Source organism: Cynocephalus volans, chromosome 10 (genome assembly GCF_027409185.1).
Source record: "Cynocephalus volans isolate mCynVol1 chromosome 10, mCynVol1.pri, whole genome shotgun sequence".
Classification (NCBI taxonomy): domain Eukaryota; kingdom Metazoa; phylum Chordata; class Mammalia; order Dermoptera; family Cynocephalidae; genus Cynocephalus; species Cynocephalus volans.
This window is the reverse complement of record NC_084469.1, coordinates 8,852,313-8,877,040: the sequence shown is the minus strand read 5'-3', so window position 1 is coordinate 8,877,040 and position 24,728 is coordinate 8,852,313. Positions and strand designations below refer to the sequence as shown.

The following is a 24,728-nucleotide window of genomic DNA, read 5'->3' as shown; positions in this document are numbered from 1 at the left end:
GGAGGGGCGCCCCCTCTTCCCGCGGCGCAGCTGGAGCAGGATCTAAGGGGTCAGCATCGTCCCGGCTCCGCGCCAGCGGCTGCGGGGGAGGGGAGGAGGGATCTCTTTGGGGGTGGGCTAGGAGGGGGTGGGGGCTCCTTCCTCCGCCCCGCGGCGGGTTCACGGTCCGGGAGGGGCGGGGAGACGGTGGGGGGGGCCGTCCCGGGCGGGGGTGGAGGCGGAGATGCCGCCGCCGCAGCCCCCGCGGTGGCTGCCGCTGCCGTAGCTGTCGCCGGCGCCACTGCCTCCTCCTCCGGCCGAGACGCGGAGCGAGCGAGCGAAAGCGGCGGCGAGGAGCCCGGCGCACACCACAGCTGGAACCCTCACTCCAACTTCAAGCCTCGGCCCCGCCTCTCCTCAGCCAGCCTCGCAGCCAATCGCCGCGCGCCGCCGGCCCCGAGCCGCGCGCCCATTGGCCAGCCGCCGTGGCAGTGCGGGTGGGGTCGCGGGGAGAGAGAACCACAGCTGGAATCTGGTTCCCACCCCGAATCCCAGGACCGCCCCTCTCCCCTCCCCTTGCCCCTGGGCCCGCTCCCGAAAGCTGGAACCAATCAGACGGCAGCCCAGACCGAACCCACTTTCCCATTGGCCACTTGGGTCTTTGGGACTCCCCTGGAGGGAGCCCCGGGGAATCAGAGTATTCTGCTCCGGGTACTGGAGTATGGCCGCAGGCCCCGGGCATCCTTTGTCCATGACCCCTGAATTGGACCGCAGCCGGAGGGCGGAGCTCAGCTCTGGGGAGGGCCCGAAGAAGGGAGGCCGGCGGCACGGGGGGTGTGTGTGTGTGACCACAGCGAATTCCTGGGTCTCCACCTGGTTAGTCGCCCACCCTGGAGCTGAGCCTGGGAGCGGACTGGGGAAGGGGAGGAGCGGGGCAGGATGTCCTGGGGGTGGGGCTTCAGGCTGCAGGGGGCCCGACTTGGGGAAACAGGCGGAGCCAGGGAGAGGCTGGGGTAGGCATGGTCTGGGCGTGGCCTCCACCAACCTCTTGGGCTCATTGGTCGTGCACCCGGGTCGACTTCTGAGACTTTGACCCTGACCTCCTAACCCTAACCCTAACCCACTGGCTTGACCTCACGTTGACCCTCCGGAGCTTCATCCGCTGCCCCTAGAGATCCTTTGAAGGGTGTGAACTCCGCGCCAGGGCTTCGTGCTTGAACACATGGCGCCAGGCAGGTTGCACAGGACCGCAGAACCCCATGAGCGGCTGCGGAGCGGAGCAAGGACCCCCTGAGAAGGGACCTTCTGGGCCTCGAGTACGTGGGAGGGGGTGGAAGCACAGAGCCGGGCTTTACCCTTAACCTGCAAAGGCCCACCAACCCCCCACACCGTGCCTCAGTTTTCCTCTCTAGTCTCGGTATGGCTGTCTGCCGGACAGGAGCTTCGCGGGGCTGCTCGCCTTGCTCCCCTCCACCCCGGCGGGAGCCGGTCCTCACGGGTCCGTGCTGCTCAAGCGCGCGCTCTCGCGCAGGCCCCGGCCCTTGCCTCGCCTCATCTCCCCGAATTCTGGGGCTCAGTAAGTTCTAGCTTTCTCCCGCCGCTGCCGCCACCCCCAAATGCTGTAGATACCCAGGGGCGGAGCGACAAGGGAGTGCAGGGCGCCGGGGAGGGAGGGCATCGAGGAACATCTGCGGGAGGTACGCGCGGCGGAACCCAGCGGGCCGGTCAGTACCCTCTCCGGAGACTTCGGGGCGCTTGCGCCACTGCGGAGAGGCCCAGGGATAGACCCGATGACCTCGGCATCCCTGCGACTCCCAGGCGTTCTTGGCTTTCCCGAGGCTGCGCCACCCACGCAGCCCCCGAGCGCCTCCCGCGCGGCGGGGGTCGGGGCGTCTCAGCTCCGGCCCGGCCGCTTCCTGGGGCTGGGGGAGGAGGCGAGAGGGCAGAGCGGCTGCTGTGGCGTCGCCTCCCCGGTTGTCCTTTCGCCGAATAGGCGTACCGAGTTCTGCAAATGAGGCCGGGCTCATTTGCATTTCATGCTAACGAGCAGATCCCCTAAGTGCCTTTTTCTCCAGGCGGGAGTCTCTGATCTCATTTCCGAGCGTGAGGCGCTAGAGTCTTGAACTCGGGACCGTCTTCTGGGAGAGGGGCGCTATTTATGGTGCGCTCCGTGCGTCTGACACCTTCCCTCCCTCCCTCAGGTCCGCAGTCTGCCGAGTCGGCCTGCCCTTCCGGCCAGGATCAAGAGGCCCCAGGGCTGGCACGGGGAGGTCTAGCCACTCTCATCATCACCTCTTTGCAGAGCAGAAAATGAGGCCAGAGATGCTTGTCCAGTCCAATGGTCAAGTTCCTGGGTGGTGAGCAAGCCCCACACCCACATCCATCATCCAGGCCACCCCTGGTCTCTAGGCTGAACTCTGTTCTAGAATGAACTCAGAAAGGGGGGCAGGGACGCACCATATATGATTATATTGAGATCCACATCTACTTCACTGGGTTTGGGGCCTGGGGGTTTGGCCTGCCACCCAAGACCTCCTGATTCCTGTACAGTGGCCCCAGGGGACTCTAACCGTCTAGTCAGATATCACAGTTAGCCTGAGTGGGGCAGGGGGGCGGGGAAGCAGGACCCACAGAGAAGGCAAAAGAAGACCTGAAACCATCTTTAACTCCAGCCCTCCAAGCCTCAACTCTGACATCACCTCGTCAGTGTGGCCTTCCCTCCAGCCCTCTTGCCTTTACCCCTCCGTCACAGCCCATCTGGCTGCCTCAGAAGCAGAGATAATCTTCCCATCTGTGATAATCTTTGCTCAGATGATACAAACATTATCTCATTTAGTCACCCAACAGCCCCAAGAGCTGGGTGGGGGGCCCCTATTTTTCAGATAAGGAAGCTGAGGCTCAGAGAGACGAAATTACTTAAGTGACTGCCTAAACAGGTCATTGGCCCTGTCTCCCATGACCCTGGCCCACAGCTGTTCCAGGACAATCCTCCTGGCATAGCAGGGAGCAAACCCAAGAGGGAGTGGCAATGGGGAATGGGTGCTACAGAGACTTTTAAAATCTCACATCTGAGCAAGATTTATGTTCAGCTCTGCCCTCTTTAGAAATTCAAACACTCCAGAACTAACCCTTTAAGGCCCTAACTCCTGATCCCATATGCAGAATCCCATTGTCGTGTGTGTGCGTGACACCAGGAGACGGGAAAGAGGCAATGCAGAGAGAAGACTGAAGACACCAAGTACACCCTCCTTCACAGTTGTGCCTGGACCTCCTGGGGGAACAGAAAGTCTTTATTGTACCCTGAAGACCCGGGAGAACCAGATGAGCTGAGGGGTCTCAGGCCAGTCTCTTACCCTCTGGGCCTCGAGTATCTTTCCGTACGAGGCTGAAGGTGCCTGCTTCACCACCTCATTCATGCGGGTCACTGGACGACAGTGGCAAGAGGGCTTTGCAAACTGTCCAGACTGTTTGAAAGCCAGGGCTGGGGCTGCCAAAAAGGCCACCTGTGTTTCACCACACTCTACCCTCCCTTCTTGCCGCCCCCCAGATCTCCCTTGTCCAGCTCTGACTTCCTGGCAAGGCTGAGTGGGCTCCAGCTAGAAGGGAGCCAGCTGACCTTGTTGGCTGGAGCTCTAATCCCCTCCAGATGGGCTGGTGGCTTGTACCAAGGGCCTGGCTGCCCAGACAGAGCTGACTCTGGTCCCAGTGACCATGTGTGGCCGTGTGTGACCATGTGCAGGCAGTGACTCTGTCCAGTCTCCCGGCTCCTTCCTGCTGCACTCTTCCCCATGCTGACACCCCCCACAAGCAATGGCCCCATCCAGGCCTCCTTGTCTCTAGCAGCCTCTTTTGATTATCTGTATTGCTTGGCTTGGAGGCTATGAGGATGCCCAGGTCAGCAGACCCCTGAAAGCCCCAGAGGGGCAGCTCCTCCCTCCCGGGCTGCCTGTCAGCCCCGTCACTCTACACCTGCCCTTCCCAAAGCATGCTTCCCAGTCTCCTCCCCCTGCTGGAAGCTAGATGGGTTTTCTGGAGCCTGCAAAGATGTGTGTGCCAAGGACACAGTAGCTTGCCTGAAAGCAGAGGGATGGACAATGTGACCTCCTGCAGAAAGGCCTTGTGTCCATCCTGGGGAGGCTGGGGCTGGACGGATACTGCAAAAGAAATGTCTTAGTCCTGATAACAGTAGCTCCCACAATGCATCAGGGCATATGCAAATGTCACCATTCCGTGAAATATAAAACTCATATAAAGCATATCCTGCTACTTCCCCAGCTCAAAATGAGGAGAGAATGGGGGAGAGGGCAGGCCCCCTTCTTATCCCCTCTTGACAGTGAAGGGCTCTCCCCATCCTGGACCAGTGCACAGCCCCATCCTCACCCCTGGGCATCTTGGTTTTAGTCCCCTGTCCTTAGTTTCATTCAGGCTGCAATGACTACAGATGGGGGCAGGGTCAGCCTGGTGACTTCTGGAAGGTGAAGGAAGAATGGGAGAAGGCACAGAGGTTAGCTGGCAACTCCCAGAGGAAGGGGCCCTGGGCTGTTTTCCCCGGCTGGAGACCGAGGCCCCTCCCTCACAATCGAGGCTGAGGCCCAGAGTTTACCACGGGACACTGTTAGGTTTATTCCAGGGTGACTGGGTGCCCATGGCAGGGCAGCGAGAGGGGCCAAGGTCACCTGGTGACAGGGTGCTCAGGGATGACCGCAGGTTCTGCAGGGCCTGAGTGTCTGCTCAGTCGGGAAGCTCCACCTTCTGCCCTAGCCCAACGGGGTCGGAAAAGTCACTGATGGAGCAGTTTTCGTAGTTCGCAGGGCTCAGTGATGGGCATGGAGCAGGCCTGATTCTCACACACATAGGCAGTGGCCCGGTCTTCCAGCCGTCGCAGGGTACTCAGGAAGGGCAGCTGGCGGGACAGGAAGCTCGAGGGGTCCCCATCGGCCAGAATCAGCACCTGGGGCAGGAGCAGAGCAGAAGGGGTCATATGGGGGGGTGCTGAGACACTAGTAGAGCTCACTGGGAGCTTACCTCTCCCCAAGGCTTCAGAGGGAAAGGAGAGTTGGGGAGCCGAGGAGAGAGGCAGAGCAGCGGAGGCAGGGGCGGGGCTGAGCTCCTGGGGATAGGTACCTTGTTAGGGACGTAAATGGAATGGACACATTGCACCAGAGCCTTGGTGTCCTTGGCCTGGCGGTCTCCACAGATCACGATCTGGCCGGTATAGAAAGTTCTCCCATGTCAGGTGAGGGTGGGGGCTGGGCCCCAGACCTATCAGGGCTTTCCCATCCTTCCTCTACCCCACCCTATGTCCCTAAGAAGGAATGGGCACTCATCTCAGCTGCCAGGAGGCTGCATCAGATTTAATGCTTAGGAAATGGGAACACGCACACAGAGAAGAATACACGAAGTGGCAGTGTCATGCATAGTGGTAGAGATACAAACATGGGGAGAAGACCCACTACACTGGAAGACACACAACACACAGAGACCCAGCCACGGAGTAGTCACATACACACACAGCAGGTGCCCACACAGAGTCAGATATCACACATACAAACAGCCCACACGCACACACACACATGCATGCAAACATGCAAATACAAGCAAGCAAACCTGAAGACAGGGGCATAAACATGCAGACAGGAAACAGACTGGCAAGCTCTCACGCCAGCACACACCCAGAAAGGCAGGTGCACAGACACACAGACACACAGCTCCAGAGCCATACACACCCAATGCACACACAGCAGTAACACACAGGGACAGGAACAATTACAGAGACATACAGAGACATACAGAGAAACACTTCACCAGCCACCAGGGACCCCTGCCTCCTTCCCCCATACTCTGACAACCCCAGTGACGGGCACTCACACACAGACCTGAGCTCTGGGGACAGCCCCAGGAACCCCACCCCGTGTTCCCATCCCCCCTTGCAGTCCCAGCTCCCCTCCTACCCAGGGTCCCAGCCCAAGTGCCTTCACGCCCTACCTGCTTGAGGGTCTGCTGTTGAGCTGAGAGGGCGCGGACCATCTCGGGCAATGCCACCGGGACACGGCGCATGCGCTCAGAGAAGGCGGTCAATAGGCGCACACACTTGTCCATCCAGTCCTTGTGGCCCGTGAAGCCATGCAACCGAAGCAGGTTGTGGGCCGCCACGGAATTGGCGCTGGGCTCGGCACCATCCTGGTCTGCACAGAACGGGGAGGCAAGGGTAGGGTAAGGGAGGGTCACTGGGTCCCAGGACCCTGCCCCAGGACAGTGTCCAGGGCCACCAGAGGGATGGGATGGAGAAGTCCCTGTCCAGCCCACTCCTCCCCCAGTCTGTGAGTTTAAGGCTAACTTCAGCAGTTACTGAAACTGGCTCTCCCATGGACACCCTCAACTCCACTTCCTCAGGCTGAGCTGTGGGGCCCAGGCTCCCCACGCCACTGCTGATGCCTCTCTCAGCCACCAGCTGCTCTGGCCAGAGTGGCATCACCCTTGTCCCTTCCTCTGCCTCCATTCCTGATCCATCTGTGAGTCCTGCTGGGGCTGCAGCCAGAAGAGATCCAAATCCCACCATTTCTCCCCACCTCATACTGTACCCTTTTCTGAGACTGAACACCACTAATGCCTCCCAACTGGTCACCCTGTTTCAACTATCCCCATCCCTTCTCCACCAACAGTCAGAGTGACTGCCCTCAACTTAAACCAGAGCAGGTCACAATCCACTTAAAACCCTCAGAGCCTTCCACTCCTTGCCCTGCCTGCCTCAGCACCCTCCTCGCACCCGTGGGCCTCTGTCCCTCTGTCCTCCAGGACACAGACTGTCCGCTCTGCCTGAACTCTCTCCCCAGCTCCTCCATGACCACGTGGCCCCTCCTTGCCCTCCAGGCCTCGGTTTGGAGACATCTCATCTGATCTCCCCTGGGGCTGAGTTGGGCCCCCGCTGATGTCTCCCAAGGCGCTTTTATTAATTCACCTACTATGTGCCAGGACTGCACTAGACCATAGAGAAAGAGCTGCTCTTTGAAGAGCTAGACTTTGAGTCGGTCGGGGAGGAGACCATTAACAACAGACAAGACACATGGGTGATGAGGGGCAGGTACGTGGTAGAGGGCTCCTACTTCATGGCACTCACCACAATTCTAACTATAGGTTGGTGCATGGAATTTTGCATTGTCATTGTCATTAGTTGTCTCTCCTACTACACTGTAAGCCTCTTGAGGCCAAAGACCAAGTTGGCTTTGTTCAATATATGAACCCATGGCTGCCAGTTACTAGGCTGTGTTCACAGAACAGCTAAATTAACCTTTACATCAATTCTGTACCAATGTTAGCTCCATTTTGCATATTAAGAAGCTGAGGCTCAGAAATAGCATGAGACCAGCCCTAAGTCACACGGTTCATACATAGCAGCAATGTGAAGCCAGGAGGGCCTCTGCCCATGCCACCCTTCCCCCCACGCTGCACTTAATGCCTCCCTCAGGGAGCCAGCCTGCACCCCCCACTGACCGTCCTTCAGCCGCAGGGGCAAGCCAGCCCCCAGCTCGGCCTCGCTGCAGAAGTAGCCACCGCCCCGGGAGTCCCAGAAGAACCTGTCCTGCGTGTCCTGCAGCCGCAGTGCCCACTCGAGCCACGAGCTCTCCTGCGAGGCCTCGTACAGGTCCAGTAGGCCCCGCACCACGAAGGCGTAGTCCTCCAGGAAGCCCCAGCAGGGCGGGTTACTGAGGGACAGGCATTAGGGGAGGAGCTAGGGACAGGCCCGGGAGAGAAGGGCTTTCCCAGAGGGGGCCCTTATCGTGCACTCTTTCACTTGACCCTCAAAATCCACCTCTTGAGTAGGCACCATTAGCCCATTTCCCAGATGAGTAAATAGGCCCATGGAGGTTAAGTGCTCACAGCAAGGGCACGGCAGAGCCAGGATGGACGTCCACTGAAGAGGAGGAAAAAGGCAGAGGTGGGCTGGGAACGTGCAGGGAGATGAGCCCTCCCGGGCTGCCCAGCCCCCCAACCTGTGCTCCACGGTCCCCCCAGAGCCGGCATAGCAGGTGCGCATCAGGCGGCCGCTGGCCACGTCAAACATGTGCCGCTTCAGGAACTTGGCACCATTGGTGGCATAGTTGATCAACCTGTCCTGCCCCAGGACAGCCCCGGTCACAGCATAGCCAGACACCATCAGACCTGGAGGAAGGAGAGACCAGTGGCAGTGAGAAGCTGGCCAGGGCCCTCCAGGTACATCCTCTTCAACACCCAGAGTAACTCTACAAACAGGATGGGGCCTCAGACCGGGACGGCTGCCGCACCGTTCCAGGCAGCCAGCATCTTGCTGTCCAGGTGCGGCTTCGGCCGATGTTTCCGGGCCTGCGAGAGCTTCTCCAGCCCGGTGTTGAGCATGGTCTGGACGGCCTCCACGCCCAAGCCAAAGCGGGCCGCAGTCAGCTCCAGCGAGTACCGGACGGTCAGCACGTTCTGGCCCTGCAGCTCCGCCTTGGGGTCCTGAGGAAAACAGCCCTTGTCGGAGGGAGCCCACAGGACTGAGAGGCTCCAGGACCCCTCCAGCGTCCCCAGAGGCCCTCACCTGACTGGAGCTGATGTTGCCGGCCTCCGTGAGTCCATAGTGCTTCATGAGGAGCTTGCCTGAGGTCAGCGGCTCAGTGGCACCCAGCACAGGCTCAGAGAGGAGTTGCTGGACCTCCTTGACGGTCCACAAGTAGAAGGCGCCCTCTTTGGGCCGCATGCCCCGCTCTGGGGGTGAGTCCGCATCCTCCGCACTGTAGAAGCCTCCAGACTGTGGGGAGGGGAGAGTTGGCTGGTCCCGGTCTGATGCTCAGGGGAGACCTCGAGCCCTCCCGCCGTCAGGCCTGTCCGCCTCAGTGGACACACACCCGGTGGCTCAGGCTCCGAGCCACGTAGTGCAGGATGCCCTTGGCAACGTCAGAGTAGAATTCATCACCAGAGATCTGAGGGGGCATAGAAGGGAGGCTGTAAGTAGAGTTCACTGTGGCAGCCTAGGTACATGGGAAGGGAAGCCTGGGTTGTGGGTGTATGGGAGGAAATTGGGGGTTGGGATTAGGGGAAGCCACAGTCACCAGGAAGGCCTTGGGAGGGGCGGCCAGGGCTAGGTGCCTCTGCTCCGGGTTGGGGTCACCTGGAAGGCTTGTGAATAGGCCACTGCAAGCTGTGCCTGGTCACAGAGCATCTTCTCGAAGTGGGGGACGTGCCACTGGCGGTCCGTGGAGTAGCGGTGAAAGCCCTGGGACAGGCAGGATGCAGAGCTGTGGCCAATCCCAGCCTCAATCTCTACCCCAGGCCTCCCACTGCCCCTCCAAGGAGTGCCCAGCCCCCTGCACCTGCCCCACGTGGTCCCGGATGCCCCCGTTGGCCATCATTTTCAGCGTGTGCAAGGCCATCTGCTGGGCCCGAGACCCATCCTGGGTCAGTCGATGAGTGAGCCAGTAGTTGAACAAGAAGCTCAGGATCACTGTGGGGCACCAAGGGCATGTGGATGAGAAAGGGGGGTGGGGCGGAGATCTGGGTGGCCCATGGCCAGACTCCACAGGCAGTCTCTGGACAGGTTGGGAGTCAGGAGGTTAACAGTCAACCCAGAGGACAGAAGGTCACTGCCCAAGCCAGAGATCAGGATATCATCAGCCCACAGGAGACCAGAAAATTATTATCAGACTGGAGCCCAGAAAGTCACTAGCCAGGCCAGTGTCACTGGGTCACTGACAAGTCAAGGGTCAGAGCTCATCATCTAGGTCAGGGTCACGGAGTACTGCTAAGATCAGAACTCGGGGCTTCAGTAGATAGCTACTGACAGGCTAGGGATAAGGAGGTCACTGGCCAGTCAGGAGGAAAGGAGGTTAAGGATCAAGCCAGGGCTCACACGGCCACTGCCAAGGATAGGAGTCAGAAGGCTAGGCCTGGGGTAAGGTGGGCATGGGGGGCACCAACCCGGTGTGGGAAACTTGGGGGCCTCAGCGAAGCCACCATACTCCTCATCATAGCCCTCGTCCAGCTGCTGGAAGCAGCGGCTGTTCATGATGGCGGCTGAGGGTGGCAGCTGGCGGTCCCCCGTGCTGATCTCCGACCGGGCCAGCAGGGCTGTTGTAATGCGCTGGCTATTTTCTAGCAGTGTGTTCTTGTTCTGTTTCCACTGTGGGAGTTGGTGCACACCTGGAGGTCAGCATGGGGTGGGGAGCCCCTTGTTCCCTCATCCCTGACCCTGGTCCCCACTCCCCAACGCACACCCACCTGGTCCCGTATTCTCAGCAACACCGTGCGGAAGCCAACTCGGGTCAAGCCGTCCTCAGGGGGGAAATAGGTGCCCCCAACAAAGGGCTGGAGGTTGGGAGTCAACCACACATTCATGGGCCAGCCTCCACCGCTCCTGGTGGCCTGGAGGAGAGAGGATGAGCGTGAGGGGAGCCAGCCCCCAGCACGTGCAGTGCGCACTCCCGTGGGAAGCCAGCTCACCTGCACGAAGGTCATGTACACCTTGTCCACATCCGGCCGCTCCTCGCGGTCTACCTTCACGCTGACAAAGTCCTCATTGAGCAGGCGGCTGATCTCCTCGTTCCGAAAGGACTCCTCCTCCATCATGTGGCACCAGTGGCAGGTGGAGTACCCCACTGGAATGGGGCCATGTGGGGGAGGTGGGGGGGGCCAGCCAAGTGGCCACAGCTAGACTGAAGAGCTCCTGACTCGAGTTCCCTGGGAGCCCCGCAGGCCCAGAGGACCCTCTCCCCATCCACTGCCCCTCCCGGACCCCCATTCCAGGAAAGGTGGGTGCATTACCTGAGAGGAAAATTGGCTTATTTTCTTTCTTGGCCTTGTCGAAGGCTTCCTGTCCCCAGGGGTACCTAGGCCCAGCACGGTGGGGCATCATTCAGCAGCCCAGGGGGTCTAGGAGGGGTCTGGGACCCCAGCTGCTTTGGGGAGGGCACTGGAAGCTACTCACCAGTCCACAGGATTGTAGGCATGTTGTTGGAGGTACGGTGACTTCTCATTGATTAGGCGGTTGGGGACCTTCTGGGATGCAGAAGACGGACCACTCGGCCGGTTTCCCTTCCCTCCAGCAGGCATGGGCACCGAACTACTGACCGTTGCACTTCGGTCTTTGTCCCGGGAAGAGCTACCCCTGGCATGGGCAGGTGAGTCAAGCAGGTAAGGGTCCCCCCAGCCCACCCCCAGAGCTCACTCCAACCCACCCAGCCCACCAGCACCTCTCTCGGAACCCCTGCTCTCAGCCCAACCCACCTTTCTGAACCACGGGGGAGACCGTGGCCTTTATGCTCCCCCTTATGTTTTTGGGGGGGTGAAGAGAGATGGCTCATTGGGGGCTCTCTGCCAGGTTAGTCTCCCCCAACCTCTCGGACCTGGCGGTGGGAAGGATGGCTGTGAGGTCAAGGCGGGTCACAATGGGCAGAATGGTCCTCTGGGCTCTGTTCTCTCCCCCTACCCGGGGGCCCCTCCCCAGGGTGGTTTCGCTGGAGGTGTCGTTCTGGAATGCCTGCGTGCAGGACTGGGGCGGGGAGGTTGCCCACAGCTGGTGGCTGGACAGGTCAAGAAGAGCGGGTCTGGGACTGGACCATGCGAGGGGTGACCAGAGGAAAATAGACACAAGGGCCTTTCTCACTCAGTGCCCACCTACTAGCACTTCTGTGGGGCCAAGTCGGTGCCAGAGCCTCAGGACACCTAGGAAATCAGAAAGAGACCCTGACCTCAGGGAATTCAGCCTGGGAGAGTGGCCTGTGGGTCCAAGCAGTAGTAAAGGACTGTGACAGGACACAGTGTGCTGTTGGAGAAGGGCCCCCAGCTCAGCAGTGGGGTTCAAGGAAGGCTTCCTGGAGGCGGTGTCAGAACAGTCCCTGGGGAGCTAGCCCGGCAGCCTGAGGGGTGGGGAGGAGAGGAGGGCCTTACTGCTGCGACCTGGCCCTGGCAGACCGGAGGAGGGGTGGAGATGGACCAGGCATGCAGGTGTGGTCCAAGCAGGCATGGGGACCAGAGCCGGGAAGACCAGCCACTGGCCCATACCTGCGGCTTGAGGCGAGGCCCTGCCCAGCGCGGGCCAGCAGGAGGCCCCGGCCCAGCCAGGCCCGCGCGCCCAGCATGGCTGCTTGTGGCCGTGGGCCCGGCCGCCGCGGACAGGAAGGGAGGGCGGGAGATGCAAGGGGCGGGCCCGGGGAACCGGTAGATCCGCGGGCTGGTCTTCCCCGAGACTCGGAGCCGCGTGACCGGTCTTCGAGCGCCTCCCGGTGGCAGAGTGTGGAAGTGCAGACAGGACAGCCCAGTCTTTGGAGGCCCTTGATCTGTGCATAAGATTGGGGTAGGTTTGGCTTAACTAAACCCCTGCCTACGAGAGGATAACCTTCATGGGGAGGATTGAGGGATGGTATAGGGCCGTGGAATGTCAGAGCTCCAGCTCATTGTGTCCTACCCTTGCCCATTTCACAAATGAAAAATGAGGCCCAAGCTGAAGGCATGCTTGTCCAGATCCACCAGCTAGCATGCTCCACTTTGCCCAGTCTCCCGATCTCAAGGTCCTGCTCAAATCCCATCCAGGGATTTCAGAAAGTCTTCCTGAATAATAATGGTGAGTCAATTTTATGGCCTATAATATACTTTACACACTCGCCTTATTTGCTACATTTAGCCAATATTTATTGTGTCCCTTGCCTGCCACATTGCAGGGCACTGAGTGTACGATGGTTGGAAGACAGAGACAAGGCTCCTGGCCTCGTGTTGCTCACAGACTATTGAGAGGAACAGAAGCTAATCCGACAGCCACACAAATAAATACACGAGCACCCACTTTGACAGGTGCCATAAATGGTATACTATAACAAGGGACCCGGTCTGGTGGGATGGCCAAGGGGAGGAGACTTTCCTGAGGAACTCACATTTGTGTAGTAATTACAGAGAAGGAGAGGAGGGAAGTTGCAGGGAGCATGGGGGGAGTGCTGGGGAAGTAGGCAGAAGGAACGGTGTCTGCAAAGGCCCTGTGGCATGTCAGCAAGTCAGGGCTGAGGAACTGCAGAAGGCTCACATGGCTGGATGCCAGAGAGCAAAGAGAATACAGGTAGTAGATGAGGTTGGGAGGTTGAGGAGGAGGGCAGATCTTGGAGGGACTTGTGAACTGTAAGAAGGGGGTTTTTGATGAGAGCAGAAGGAAGCTATTGAAGGTCTTTAGTCAGGAGAGTGATCTGGTTGGATCTGCATTTTGGAAAGATCCCGCTGGCTGCCCAGTGGATGTAGTTTCAGTGAAGTCAGGCTGAGGGAGGTGGGGAAGGGAAAGAAAAGGGAACTGGAGAGAGAAGATGGGTGCTAGACGTGAGGGGAAACATGGCGAGACCTTCAAGATGAATGAAGCCAATTAAGACCCCTATCAACTGGAAGGATTCAGTTGAGAGGAAGTGACTAAAAGTATTGAGGAAAGGTCATTGATACTGTGCAATCCTGAGAATGTGGGGGTGGTGGGGTGACCAAAGGATTGGCAGGTGGGAGGGTCCAAAGAGTGCTCCAGTGGGAAGGAATTAGGTTAACATCAGAGAACAGGAAGCCTGCCTTGAACATGAAAGAACTTGGGGTAACAGCAAGCCCCAGAGTGTGACCATGGGTAAGGTCAGCTGAGAGATCAAGATGCGGCAAAATCATCCTCTTAGATAATGGAGTCATGGAACTCCATTAAACTCACTCCAGTAAGATCTGGGTGAGAAGAAGACCATGAGCCAAGACCAGAGAATCCCAAAAATGAGATGGAGTATCAGTATGGGAGACAAAGCTCCCCTTGGGACCTCTCGTGGGAGAGCCACTTTAGAAGAGGAGGGCCTAGGTGGCAGAGGCACAAAGGGTGGTCCAGGGACCAGGAAGGATGGAACCTTCCTGGGTTTGGGTGCAGCAGAAGACAGATGGGGGTGGAATCTGGGTGCCACCTGGCAAAACCAGGAATGAGGGGCACAGTGGGTTCATTCCTCACGGTCAGTCTCTAAAGAGGGTGGAACTGGCCTGGGAGCATCCACCCAGCAACCTCATAAGGAAGGAACCCTTGATCCCAATTGACAAGTAAGAAAACAGAGGCGTGGTGACGTAGAGAGGTTAAGTAATTTACTCAAGGTCAGAGAGCATAACCACTTATTACTAAGTGATCATTGTTATTATTATTGATCTCAAACCTGGTAGCAGGGTGGCGGTCTGACTCTTTAAGCAGGTGCTCTTGTCCATCCTGTATGTAACAGCCACAGCATGACTCCCTCCCTCCACACAAAGCTCCTTCTCCCCTCCCCCACCTCAGGAAGGAGGGTGGCATTGTGTCCCCACCACCAACTTTGGTGTCTCTGGCTTATGGAAGGCCATTTGACTGACTCCAGTGCCCTGAAAGGCTGCCTGCAGGGCCAGCCCCAGAACACAGAGGTTGCATCAGTGGTCCAGTGACTGGGGAGCTCTGAGTAGGAGTGAGGGTGACTTTGGTGGCCCCCCAGGATGAAGTACCAGGCCCTGCCCCTACCCTTGTTTTCCCAGACCCCACATAAGCCCCCAGGAGGGGTCAGACTCCCTCTGCATGGCTGAGATTGAGTTTCTTCCCAGCCTTGCTGGGGAGGGGCCAGATTCAAGGTGACAGTAAAGGGAGCCTGGGGGGGCCCCTGCACCTGGCTGGTGCTGTGGCTGCTGTCACATGCCCTTGGCTTGTCTGCCCTGCTGCACCCTGAGCTCCTGGAGGGTGTGGGCTTAGCATGTTCCTGGATCCTTCCCAGGCAAGACCAGCACTTGTTCACAGAGGTCAGTCAATATTTGCTGAATTAAATCGAGGGCCCAGCCTGGGAGCTCTTGGCTGTGGAGCCAGACTGTCTGAATTCCAGACCCACTGGCTTTGTGACTTTGGGCATGCCACTCAACCTCTCTGAGCCTCAGTTTCCTCACCTATGACATGGACCAATGTTGATTACAAGAGTGAGAGACCTGTGCAGTCGCCCTGGGAGGGCTTTGCACTCGGTTTCATGCTCTGCTGGTCCCAGTTTTGAAACTCTTAACCCAGTTGTTTTTGGGTTTTTGGCAGCTGGTCAAACCCTTGACCTTGGAACCGAAACTTTGACCTTGGTATTACAAGGCGGCGCTCCGGCCAGCCCCCATTTTGAACTCGGAACCCCGCATTTTCACTTTGCCCTGGGCCACACAAATGATGTAGCCAGTCCTGAATGGAAATAATATTATCAACCTCAGAGTGTTGTTGCAAGGATTGAATGAAATTATCTGCCTAAAGTGCTTAGCACATAACTGTTGCATAACAAAATGGGAACAATGCACATTGTCTCTTGCTGTGAAGATCATCCCCAGGGCCGCTGTGTGATAAAGGAATGAATGAGAGCCTGGGAGCATCTGGAAGCGAAGGTGCCAGGCTGACGGGGATGGGGGATTGAGCGGGGCTGTAAGGGAAGTGGGAGCATTTCTGCGCCCCAAATTGTGGAGCAGTGTTTCCTCGGCAGCCGCTGATCCGCACTGGGCTCCAGACCCGGCCGCCACGCCCCGCAAAAAGTCCGCTTGGTGAGAGCCGAGGACGCAGGTTCCAGTCTTTATTACGAGGGCGTGGTCTCGGCCCCCGGGACGTCGTCCGTCTCTGGCTCCAGGAGCTGCGGCGGTCGCCCGAGGCCTGGATCAGTGCTCAACCTGGACGACCGCCCCGCCCCGCCGCGGGCCACGGTGGGGGCTCGCGCGCATGCGCCCGCGCGCTCAGAGGAAGGGGTTGGTCCGGGCCTGCGCGGGCGCGGGCAGCGGCCCGGCCGAGCCCGACGAGGGCAGCAGCGGCGGCGGCAGGCTCGCGAAGGCGCCGGCCTGCGGGAAGACGCTGACCGAGGCGGGGAGGGCCACGCCGGCCCGCACGCTGCTGAGCGGGAGGGGCAGGGAGGCGCTGTAGGTCATGGAGCCCGGGGGCGCCCCCACGAGCCCGCCCGCCGCCAGCCCCCGCGCCGGCGACCCGGTGCGCATCTGGCTCAGGGGTGGCCGGCCCTGCTCGCCCGGGCCGAACGGGTTGGTGGGGGACGGAGCGCTGAGACCTGCAGAACGAGAATGGAGGCGGGGCTCTGAGCGGGCCTGGGGACAGAGCCCTAAACAGGGAAGGGGCAGGGCGGCAGGAGCCTGGGTTTTAGAAATGGGGGAGGAGAGGAAAGTTCCAGGGCAAGGGCCCCCAGTATTGAGGGGCGAGGGGGCGTCCTACCTGTTAGGAAGGGGTTCCGGGACTTTGCAGCCTGGGGGGCCTTGACCAGTGAGTCGAGATTGACCAAGGAAGAGGCTGAGGGGCCCAGGAAGGACTCAGGAGTCCGGCAAGATCGGGCCTCCCTGCCATGCTGGGTTAGCGCTTCCCCGAGGACACCCAGGTCAAAGACATCTGGCTCCTTCGTGCCATTTTGCTTGGAACTGGGGCTGGGGTCTCCAAACAGGTCCAGCTCTGGAATAGAAACGATAGAACTCATTGGTGGGGAAAGGGACTGGCCACCGATGTGGGAGGAAGAGGGCAGAGGCCCGCCCTGGGGGGCCCCACATTCCCTAGAGCCTCTGCATCCCCTCCCTCCTGCTCACCCACAGGGCTGCTGGGCTGCCTGCAGGGCAAGGCCTGGCCATGCTCCAGCCCTTCCTTGGTCTCCGTGGATTCTGGAGGTTTGGCAAATGGGTCAAAGTTTGAAGTACCACCTAGAGCCAGCCGAGGAGAAAGAGGGAGATGAGATGGGTTGGCAAGAAGGGCAGGCACTGGTCTGACTCCTTTCCAGGGAAGTGGCCCTTTAAACAGAGTCTGCTGTCCCCTTGGCACTGGCACTGGACAGAGGGGGACCCAGAAGTGCCCCAGCCCCTCACACACCCTCCAGCCTTGTACTTACCAAGTGCATCAGACATCTCCATAGTAGCCTCCCAAGGGTCAGCCCCAGTGCTGGGAAGCTTGCGGTGGGGAGAGTTAGGTGCCCAGGGGTCTTTGGTGGGGGGTCCGGCAGGCAGCACTGGGGTCCTGCCCCAGGGCTCAGAAGAGGAGAGTGCAGGAGTCAAGTCCCAGGGCTGGCTTCGAGACAGAACATTTCCTGAGGGGACCGGAGACCAGGGGTCTGCAGAAGGCCCCCAGGAGGAGCCGCTGGCCTCTGTGCTTGGCCTGAGACCTGAAATGAGAACAGCAAAGACATCATCCCAGACCCACCCTTATCTCTGGTCCAAGGTGCTTCCCAGTTACCCAGCCCAAGGTAGGAGGTGTGGGATGCATTTCACAGACTGGATACTGACTCGGGACCTCCCAGCAAGCTGGAGCCATATTCAGCAAGTTATCCCAGGAGCCTGGGCCCCTCAGGTTACCTCCCCAGGCAGGGATGGACTGGGTGAGTGAGGGCCATGAGGAAACATTTGCCAAGTTTCCCATGAGTTGGGCCCTTCAGACATGTTCCCCCAGGCCTCACGAAGGCCATGTCACAGAGGCAGCTGAGGCTCAGGGAGGTGAGTGGCTTCCCTGGTGACCCTCAGTTACTGTGGGAAGTGGTTTGCCAGCAAGTGGCTGGGAAGGAAGGGCTCTCTGGGGCCAGCCTGGGAGCCTCTCACAGCCCTGCATGCCCACCTGGGATGTCCCATGGGTCAGCAGAGCAGCGTGTGGAGGGTGCGGCCGGGGCAGGTGCGAAGATGTCTGCCAAATCCAGGATGGAGGACTGTGGAGGGGAGAGGCCATCATGGCTCAGGAGTGGGTGGGGCCGGAAGGAGGGCAGGCCCTGACCTGGCAGCCTGACTCGCGCTCATTCTCTCCTTCATCCCACAAACATCTATTAATGATCCCTCACCTCTGTATGGTGCTTTACAATTAATCAAATTTTATTCATCCATTTAGTACCTCATTATCGTAACAACCCTGTGAGGTAAGTAGGGCAGTGATATACCCATTTTACAGATGAGCCAGCCAAGGTCCAGACAGGGAAAATGATTTGCCTGAAGTCACACAGCCAGGGAGAGACAGAGCTAGGATAGAACCCAGGCCAGCAGAAACGGGCAGTAAGGTCAGAGACGGAGTTTTTACAATGACCCTGCCTCCCTAGGTCAATGTCCAGGAGAAATTGACCACAGTGAACAAGGCAGAAAGGGGACAGAGGCACCCGAGGGGAGCACAGACAGCTTTAGAGGGTGGCTTTGCTCTCAGCAGCCACCCACTCACCCTCCCAGAAGGTATGTATGTGAGCCCAAGATGTTTATAGCACCATGTGCCTGAACCCACCCCCAGTCTTGATCAACAAAATCACATAATCCTGGAATGTCAGATCTGGAACTATCTACTGTGCAGAAGAGGAAACTGAGGCCAAGACAGTGATGTGACCCAAGTCAAAATGAGTAAGTGGCAGCAAATCCAGACCCCAAATCCAAGGGTCTCGGAACAGGATTCTTTTGCATCCCAGCCTGCTGTCAGCTCTGTCACCAACCCACACAGTATGGGACCAGGGGCTGCTACACCCCCCAACCCCAGTTTCATTTAATAAACATTTAAGTAGTGCTTCCTGTGTACCAAGCACCATTCTATGCGCTTTATAAATACTAACTCAATTCATCTCCCAGGCCCCATCCAGCCCCTGCACCCCAGCCTGCTCCTTACCTCCCTGGTTCTCAGCTTCTCCTCCTCCTTTCTCTCTTCTCTCTCAGGCTCTCTGTCCTGCCGACGGCGGATGGCAGCCCCTGCACCATTGGCCATGGGGGAGTCATCTCCCCGCCAGGACCTCACCTCCTGCAGAAGGCACAGAAGGAGTGACGAGCATGAGCAGCCCAGGCTGGGCTTGAAGGAACCTGCACACCTGAGGTTGGAGTCAAGGAGAGGGTGTGGGGTGAGAGGCGGCCGAGAGGTTAGGAGCAGCAGGACCACCAGGTGCGGCGGGAAGAGCCTGTTAGTGCCCGTGTAGCACCTCCACCAGCAGCAGCAGCAGCACCAGGGCCCAGGTGGGCTCAGCAGGCTCAGCCCACTACCTTTTCGTGCTCCTGCTGGCTCAGGCGCAGAGCCAGCTGCAGCTGTAGGTCCTCGTCCCTGTGAGAGGCTGGGGGGACTGGCTGCGAGGGAGAAAGAGAGAGGTGAACTTCGCCCAGGTACTCCCACCCTGGGCCAGACAGGCAGCATAGCCCTGGCCGGGAAGTGGGGATGGAGAGACAGAACTGACCACCCTGAGTGAGGGTGGGCAGCCTGCCCCCAGACAGCAGTGTGGATGTGGCCTTCTTCCTGCCTGGATCTGAGATGCAGTTTAAAGATCAGGAAAATTGATCTTTTTCTTCTGGATCCCCTGAGAGCTCCCCGAGCCTGTGTGAGGCCCAGCTGCCTTCTGCTGGGTCTTCCCTGACCCACAGAGATAATGGCAATGAAGATGACATCAAGGGTTTCCTTGTCCCCCCAAAAGGACAGCTGATGGGAATGCAGTGTATCCCATTTTCTCCTAGGAGTGTGTCCATCAACACACTCACTACCCTCCACAAAGTGGTAGCAGGCTCCCAAAACACACCACGTACCCCAAGCTACACACCGCCCTTTCTGGGCCCAACGAGAACTGGAGGCGGGGAGGCAGTCCTTGTCCGGGACAGATGCAAGGACACAGACAGGCCCTGCACTGTCCTTGGGAGCAAGAGTGGGGCTTTGGGGCCCAGGGTAGGGGGCCTGAGTCAAGGCTGTGGGGCACACAGGCCCCTCTCCCTCTTCCCGTCCCCTCCCCAGCCCACACGCAGGAACTGCAGCGGTCGGGCCTCACCTTCTCGGCCTCCTCGCGGCTCATGGCCAGGGCCAGCTGCAGCTGCAGCTCCTCTTCTCCTGACGTCTGGGGTCGTGCCTGCTCCAGGTCAGAGTTGTAGCGGGGGGATGAGGAGGAGGCTGCAACACCACAGTGGCTTGCGTGAGCATAGCAGCACCCACAGGCTCCCACCTCTGCCTGCCAGCAAGCTGACGCTCAAGGAGAGAAACTGCGGGGGAAGGGAACGACTGGCAGTTAAGGGCCCCGGGGGCCAGGCAGTGTGCTGGGCACATTGTGTAAGTGCCCATTCCACTCCAGTGGTGCAGACTCCAGTCCCTCCTTGACAGATGCTCAGACAGCTCAGAGGGTGTCTGGCCAGGGTCCTGAAGCAGGACTTGAAATGTGATCCCCTCACTCAGCTCTTGGACTCTTCCAAAAGGACCCCATCCTGCTTGGTGCCGAAGAGGGTGGAGTGGGAGGGTAAGGGGTTCCAATCAAGTAAGGTCACAGCCTCAAAGCCCACTTCACACTATGAAGGGCTTTGTGAAAGGAAGGCCATTCTAAGTAGTCCTCAGATCAGGGAAGCCCCCACCGCTGCAGGAGGGAGAGTCGGGAACTGCCCAGCAGTGCCTCTATTTTCAAGGGCAGTGCCCTCCAGTGGGGGCGGGAGGTCCTATGGGGAATGCCATGTGTCTGGGCACAGGGTTGAGGGCATTCCTGGACCTGCTTTTAGTTAATTCTCAGATCAAACAATGGAGGTAGGTAAGACTGTCCCCATTTTGCAGATGAGGAAAGTGAGGTTCAGAGATCTGGTTACCCAGGTCACACAACTTGGAAGGGGCAGAATAAAGAATGTTATCTGACTCCAGAGCCTATGCTTCCACTACCATGCCATCCTATCAGACAGCTAATTAACAATAATAACAGATATAATAATAGTTAAGCTAACTTGTTGAGCACCTACTATGTGTCAGGCATGTGCTTTGTATGTTACATCCCTTAGCTCACTGGCTCCTCATGACATCCCCCTGGGGTGGGTATTATTAACCTTGGCCTGGGGTTGCAGAGCCAGGATTGAAACTCGGCCAGCTCCCTGTCCCAGCCACACCCCCCAGGGCTCACTCACAGTTGTAGGAGGATGGGGAACCTCGCGAGCAGCTGTAGTCCTCGCCGTGACGGCGGCTGAAGCCCAGCTGCCCGCTGCCAATGGCCATGCCCTCCAGTGCCAATCGCTCCTTGGTCTTGAGGGCGTGGGCACGCTCCTGCCGCAGGCGCTCCTCATCCTTGAGCAGGGCCATCACCTGCTTGACCTTCTCACGCACATTGACACCCTGGTCCTTGCCATCGCGGTCAACGTACTGGAAGTCCTTGAGCGTCTGGATGGTGTAGAGGTTCTCGCGGCACTGGTGGGCCACGCGCTCGGAGCCTGTCTTCAGCAGGTAGTCCAGCAGCGTCAGTGCCTTGTACACATGCCGCCAGTTCTTGCCACTGTCGTTGAGCCGCCGCCACAGCATGCCCATGACCTCGGCAAAGGCCACTGTGTTGAAGGTCAGGTCAGCGATCTCCGACATGAGCGAGCTGGGAGGGCCCCAGGGGTCATTGCTGGTGGCCTCGCGCACCTTGACCTCTGCTTCAGAGTAATTGTGCACAATGTTCTTCACTTGGCGACGGAGCGCGGAGGTCGTCATGGCTGGGGACTTGGAGGTGGGCAGCCACCGCCCCTCCCCGAAGTGAAGGGCTGAGGGCCACTGTTGCAAGGTCACGGTCTTGAAGGGTGGGCCACCGAGCTATCAGCAGGGTGGCTGCATCCTTGGGTTCCACATGGGACTGAGGAAGAAGGATATGGAACTCAGAGGCGCACTTCTGGTAACTCAGCCACCAACCAACTAAGTAAGGCCTGGCTAGAGAGTCCCTGCTGCCAGGAACAGCCTTCAGCAGGCACTTGTTTTTATTTTTCTTATTTTACTTATCACTCGGCAGGTACTTCTAGCTTCACATGTGCATCTAGTCACAGTCACATCACAGAGACACTGGTATTATCTCCATTCACAGACGGGGAAAGTGAGGCTCAGAGAAGAATTAAATGACTTTCCAAGATCACAGAGCTGGTTAAGTGGGTGGCCAGTATGACCCCAGGCAGCCCCACCCGAGAGTGCTTGGCCTCAACGAGGACACTAACATGACCCCAGGAATGCCCACCGCCTTGCTTCTGCTTGGTAACCTGCTCTGTTTCTGCCAGGATCTAGTTTAAGACCTATCCTTTCTGGCTTTTCAGATCACTATCCTTCTCTCATATTGTTAGTTTCTGTAGTTAGATTCATTCAACACCTATTTTCTGGGGTCCTTTTCTGAGCCAGGCACTGTGCCACGCAGACACATGTCCTGGTACACCTACATTTGGTGAGAGGGTAAAGACAATGGCAGTCCAATGTGGGAGTGCAGAAGAGCCCAGGAAGACCCAAGCAAGGAAAATCAGGGGAAACTTCCTGGAGGAGGTGGTGACTGAGCTGAGATCCAAGACCCAGAGGGAAGGGTGAAGGGGAGGGAACCAGCAAGGTGAGCAAGGATAGCTCAGAGAGGATGCTGTGAGCCATGCCAGGAGGCAGGAGAGAAAGGAGCATTTGGGGGTGACTGCCTCTCAGAGAGATCTTGCCACTCCCACCCTCACCACCCCGCTGTACACAGGGGAGCTTTGAGGCCAGGAGGGGATGTGACCTGCCCACATCACACAGTGTGTAGGTGGCAGAGCTGGGACTAACACCTAGGTCTCCAGATACTTATTGTCAGTGTCATCCAGTTTGGTAATTAATTCATCTGACTGTCTCAGTCCCACCCTGTCCACCAGAATGAAAGCTCCCTGAAAGCAGGGACAGCCTGGGTTCTCCAAGCCCCCAAGGCCCTGGACACATAGTAGACCTCTGATACCCCAGCAGAGGAAGGATCAGGGCCAGCCCGCTAAAATCCTCACAGCCTCAGGACCCGGCCCAAGACAGAGGAAGGTCCTCCCAAGACCCTGTCAGAAAGCAAAAGCAGAGTCCCTGACGCCGCCATTCCCATGCCTCTGTCCCCAGCCTGGCTGTGCCTCAGCTGGTTCCTGGGCTGCCAAAAGGCCGGAATCAGAAGGAGGCTGTCCTGCTTCCCCCGCTCAATTCCACTCTCCTTCCACCCCAGCCCTGCCAATGCTGGGCTCCGTTCAAAGCAGCCTTGGCACACAGGCCTTGGCAGTTTTCCTCGAGGCCCAGGTGTCGGAGAACATGGGCCCAGAGGGCTGGGTCCTGTGGGAGCCCGGCAAGGTAGAGAGTGCCAGGCAAAAGAGCTGCCTACCTTCTGTCTGCTGTCTGTCTTTCCAGCCTTCTGTGGGAATGCCACGGCGGCCACAACTTGTTTAATGCCTGCCTCCTCCTCACTAGTGACTCAGACCTGCCTTCACCTCCCCAGTGGCAGGCAGAGTGGAGAAGGGGAATAATTGTGCACCAAAGCCACCCCCATGCACGCCCCTCCCTGCTGGCCACTGGAACTGGCAGAACCAGTCGGGCATTGTGATTCCACCAGAGCCCTGCCTGGGCCTGGCTGCCCTGGCCCTCCTGCCTGGCTGGGGTGGGGGCAGCTGCCTCAGTGGGAGGGGCCCGGCAGCTCTGCCTGGACTTCTCTCCTAGAAGGTGGACATTCTCTGCACACCTCTGCTGGAGCTGGGGGGGGGGGGGGGGCGATCAGAAACACGGAGAGGTGCTCTGACCTTCCTCTCCTGGAGTTTGAAGGGACAAGGTAGGGAGGAAGAGGGGGCAGGGTAAGGCCGAGGGAGCGTGGAGGGGAGGAGGACAGGAGGGAGTGCGGAAGGGAGCGGCTGGAGCCCTGCCAGCGGGGTTACAAGCAAAGGGTTTTATCGAACGCAGTATGCCCAGAAATAAAAGGGAGTGAAACAGAAACCCAGCAGCCGATAAGGTGGCAGTGGTGGCAGCAGTAGCCCCGGGTAGCTGGGTATGGAATTACTGCAGTGACCTTGAGCCAGACCCTGTCAGGTGGAGCGAAGGACACTGAGAAGGGCCTGAGAGGCCAGTTCAGAGATGGGGGAGAAGGCAGGCCAGACAGGAGGTAGGAGGGGGCAAGGAGGGACAGGCAGGCTGGGGATCGGGAGAAGGGCCCACAGGGTGTCAGCTCTCCCCTACTTATAGGATCCCAAGGAGGACTGTGCAGGAGTAGGGCTGCTCTTCTCAGGACTGAGGAAGCAGATGGCATCCTCAGATCTGTCCAGTCACACATGCATGAGTTTGTTGGAAGTCTGTGTGCCCCTACCAGCCGCACCCCCTCCTGTCCTCTGCGAAGGCAGGCTCCAGCTTTCATCCTTACCCCCGCATCAGGTCCAGCATGAGCAGTGGGGGGAGTGGCATTGGCTTTCTTGCTGCTGGAGGGACAGGGGAGTGAGCTCTAGCTCTACACTTCTGTCTACTACATCAGCCCCGGGGTGGCTGTGTCTGAGGGCACTGGAGTGGGGTGAGGGCTGCGCGAGGCTAGAGGTACATCAGGGGCTGAAAAGGGGGGAATAGCAGAGATGTGCAAGAGTCTGTGGGGAAAGATGCTAAGATGCCACCAAATAAGCGGAGTCTTGGGATGAGGAGTGAGACCCTTTCTGGGGGTCGCAGGGAGGGAGAGAGATGCAGGTAAGAAGCCTCCAGGTGCTCTGTGGACCAGCCCTCCCAGCCCCCCTCCCTTGCACCTGGAAAAGAGACTAAGCCCCAAGCCCACTCTCTGCCCCTGCCTTCCATGCAGGGCAGTACGGCTGCGAGGAAGGGACCCCAAGAGGAAGCTTACCTCCGGTGCAGGCTCCCTCGGCCCCAGCCCTGGCTGAGCAGCCTCTGCAGTGACCCTCTGACTTGTGTGGCAGGGGACGGCACAGCCTCGGGAGCGTCTCCAGAGCCATCCACCATGGACCCTCGTCCCTGAGACCCACTTTCCCCCAGGAGGCTCAGACCACTCAGAAGGGCAGATGCAGGGTCCCCGGAATGGACAGCAGCTCTGCCTCTTGCCAGTTTGCCTGCTTGATACCGGCCAAACGACAGT

General features: G+C 58.8%; 2 protein-coding genes across 5 annotated transcripts; both read right to left on the bottom strand.

The window, feature by feature from the left end:
- Positions 1 to 4,587: 4,587 nt before the first annotated feature.
- Positions 4,588 to 12,087, bottom strand: SPATA20 (spermatogenesis associated 20). 4 transcript variants are annotated; one of them, XM_063110858.1, is made up of 18 exons: positions 11,995 to 12,063; positions 11,608 to 11,655; positions 11,218 to 11,336; positions 10,919 to 11,098; positions 10,756 to 10,820; positions 10,435 to 10,589; positions 10,213 to 10,356; positions 9,913 to 10,114; positions 9,309 to 9,439; positions 9,107 to 9,211; positions 8,844 to 8,918; positions 8,537 to 8,746; positions 8,262 to 8,454; positions 7,971 to 8,139; positions 7,471 to 7,682; positions 5,965 to 6,164; positions 5,104 to 5,184; positions 4,588 to 4,930 (listed from the first exon to the last, which is right to left on the bottom strand). In XM_063110858.1, the coding sequence occupies exons 3-18, from the start codon at positions 11,292 to 11,294 to the stop codon at positions 4,760 to 4,762; spliced, it is 2,370 nt and encodes a 789-aa protein (XP_062966928.1). In that variant the 5' UTR covers positions 11,295 to 11,336; positions 11,608 to 11,655; positions 11,995 to 12,063; the 3' UTR covers positions 4,588 to 4,759. The 4 variants fall into 4 exon arrangements, with proteins under 4 accessions (XP_062966928.1, XP_062966931.1, XP_062966930.1 ...); XM_063110861.1 differs by lacking the exon at positions 11,218 to 11,336 and having other exon boundaries at positions 11,995 to 12,087; XM_063110860.1 differs by lacking the exon at positions 5,104 to 5,184.
- A 3,597-nt stretch (positions 12,088 to 15,684) lies between these two features.
- On the bottom strand, positions 15,685 to 21,358 carry EPN3 (epsin 3). Its single transcript, XM_063113000.1, has 9 exons — positions 20,797 to 21,358; positions 19,692 to 19,810; positions 18,925 to 19,005; positions 18,560 to 18,688; positions 17,543 to 17,630; positions 16,827 to 17,096; positions 16,531 to 16,641; positions 16,169 to 16,399; positions 15,685 to 16,007 (listed from the first exon to the last, which is right to left on the bottom strand). The coding sequence occupies exons 1-9, from the start codon at positions 21,356 to 21,358 to the stop codon at positions 15,685 to 15,687; spliced, it is 1,914 nt and encodes a 637-aa protein (XP_062969070.1).
- Positions 21,359 to 24,728: the final 3,370 nt, after the last annotated feature.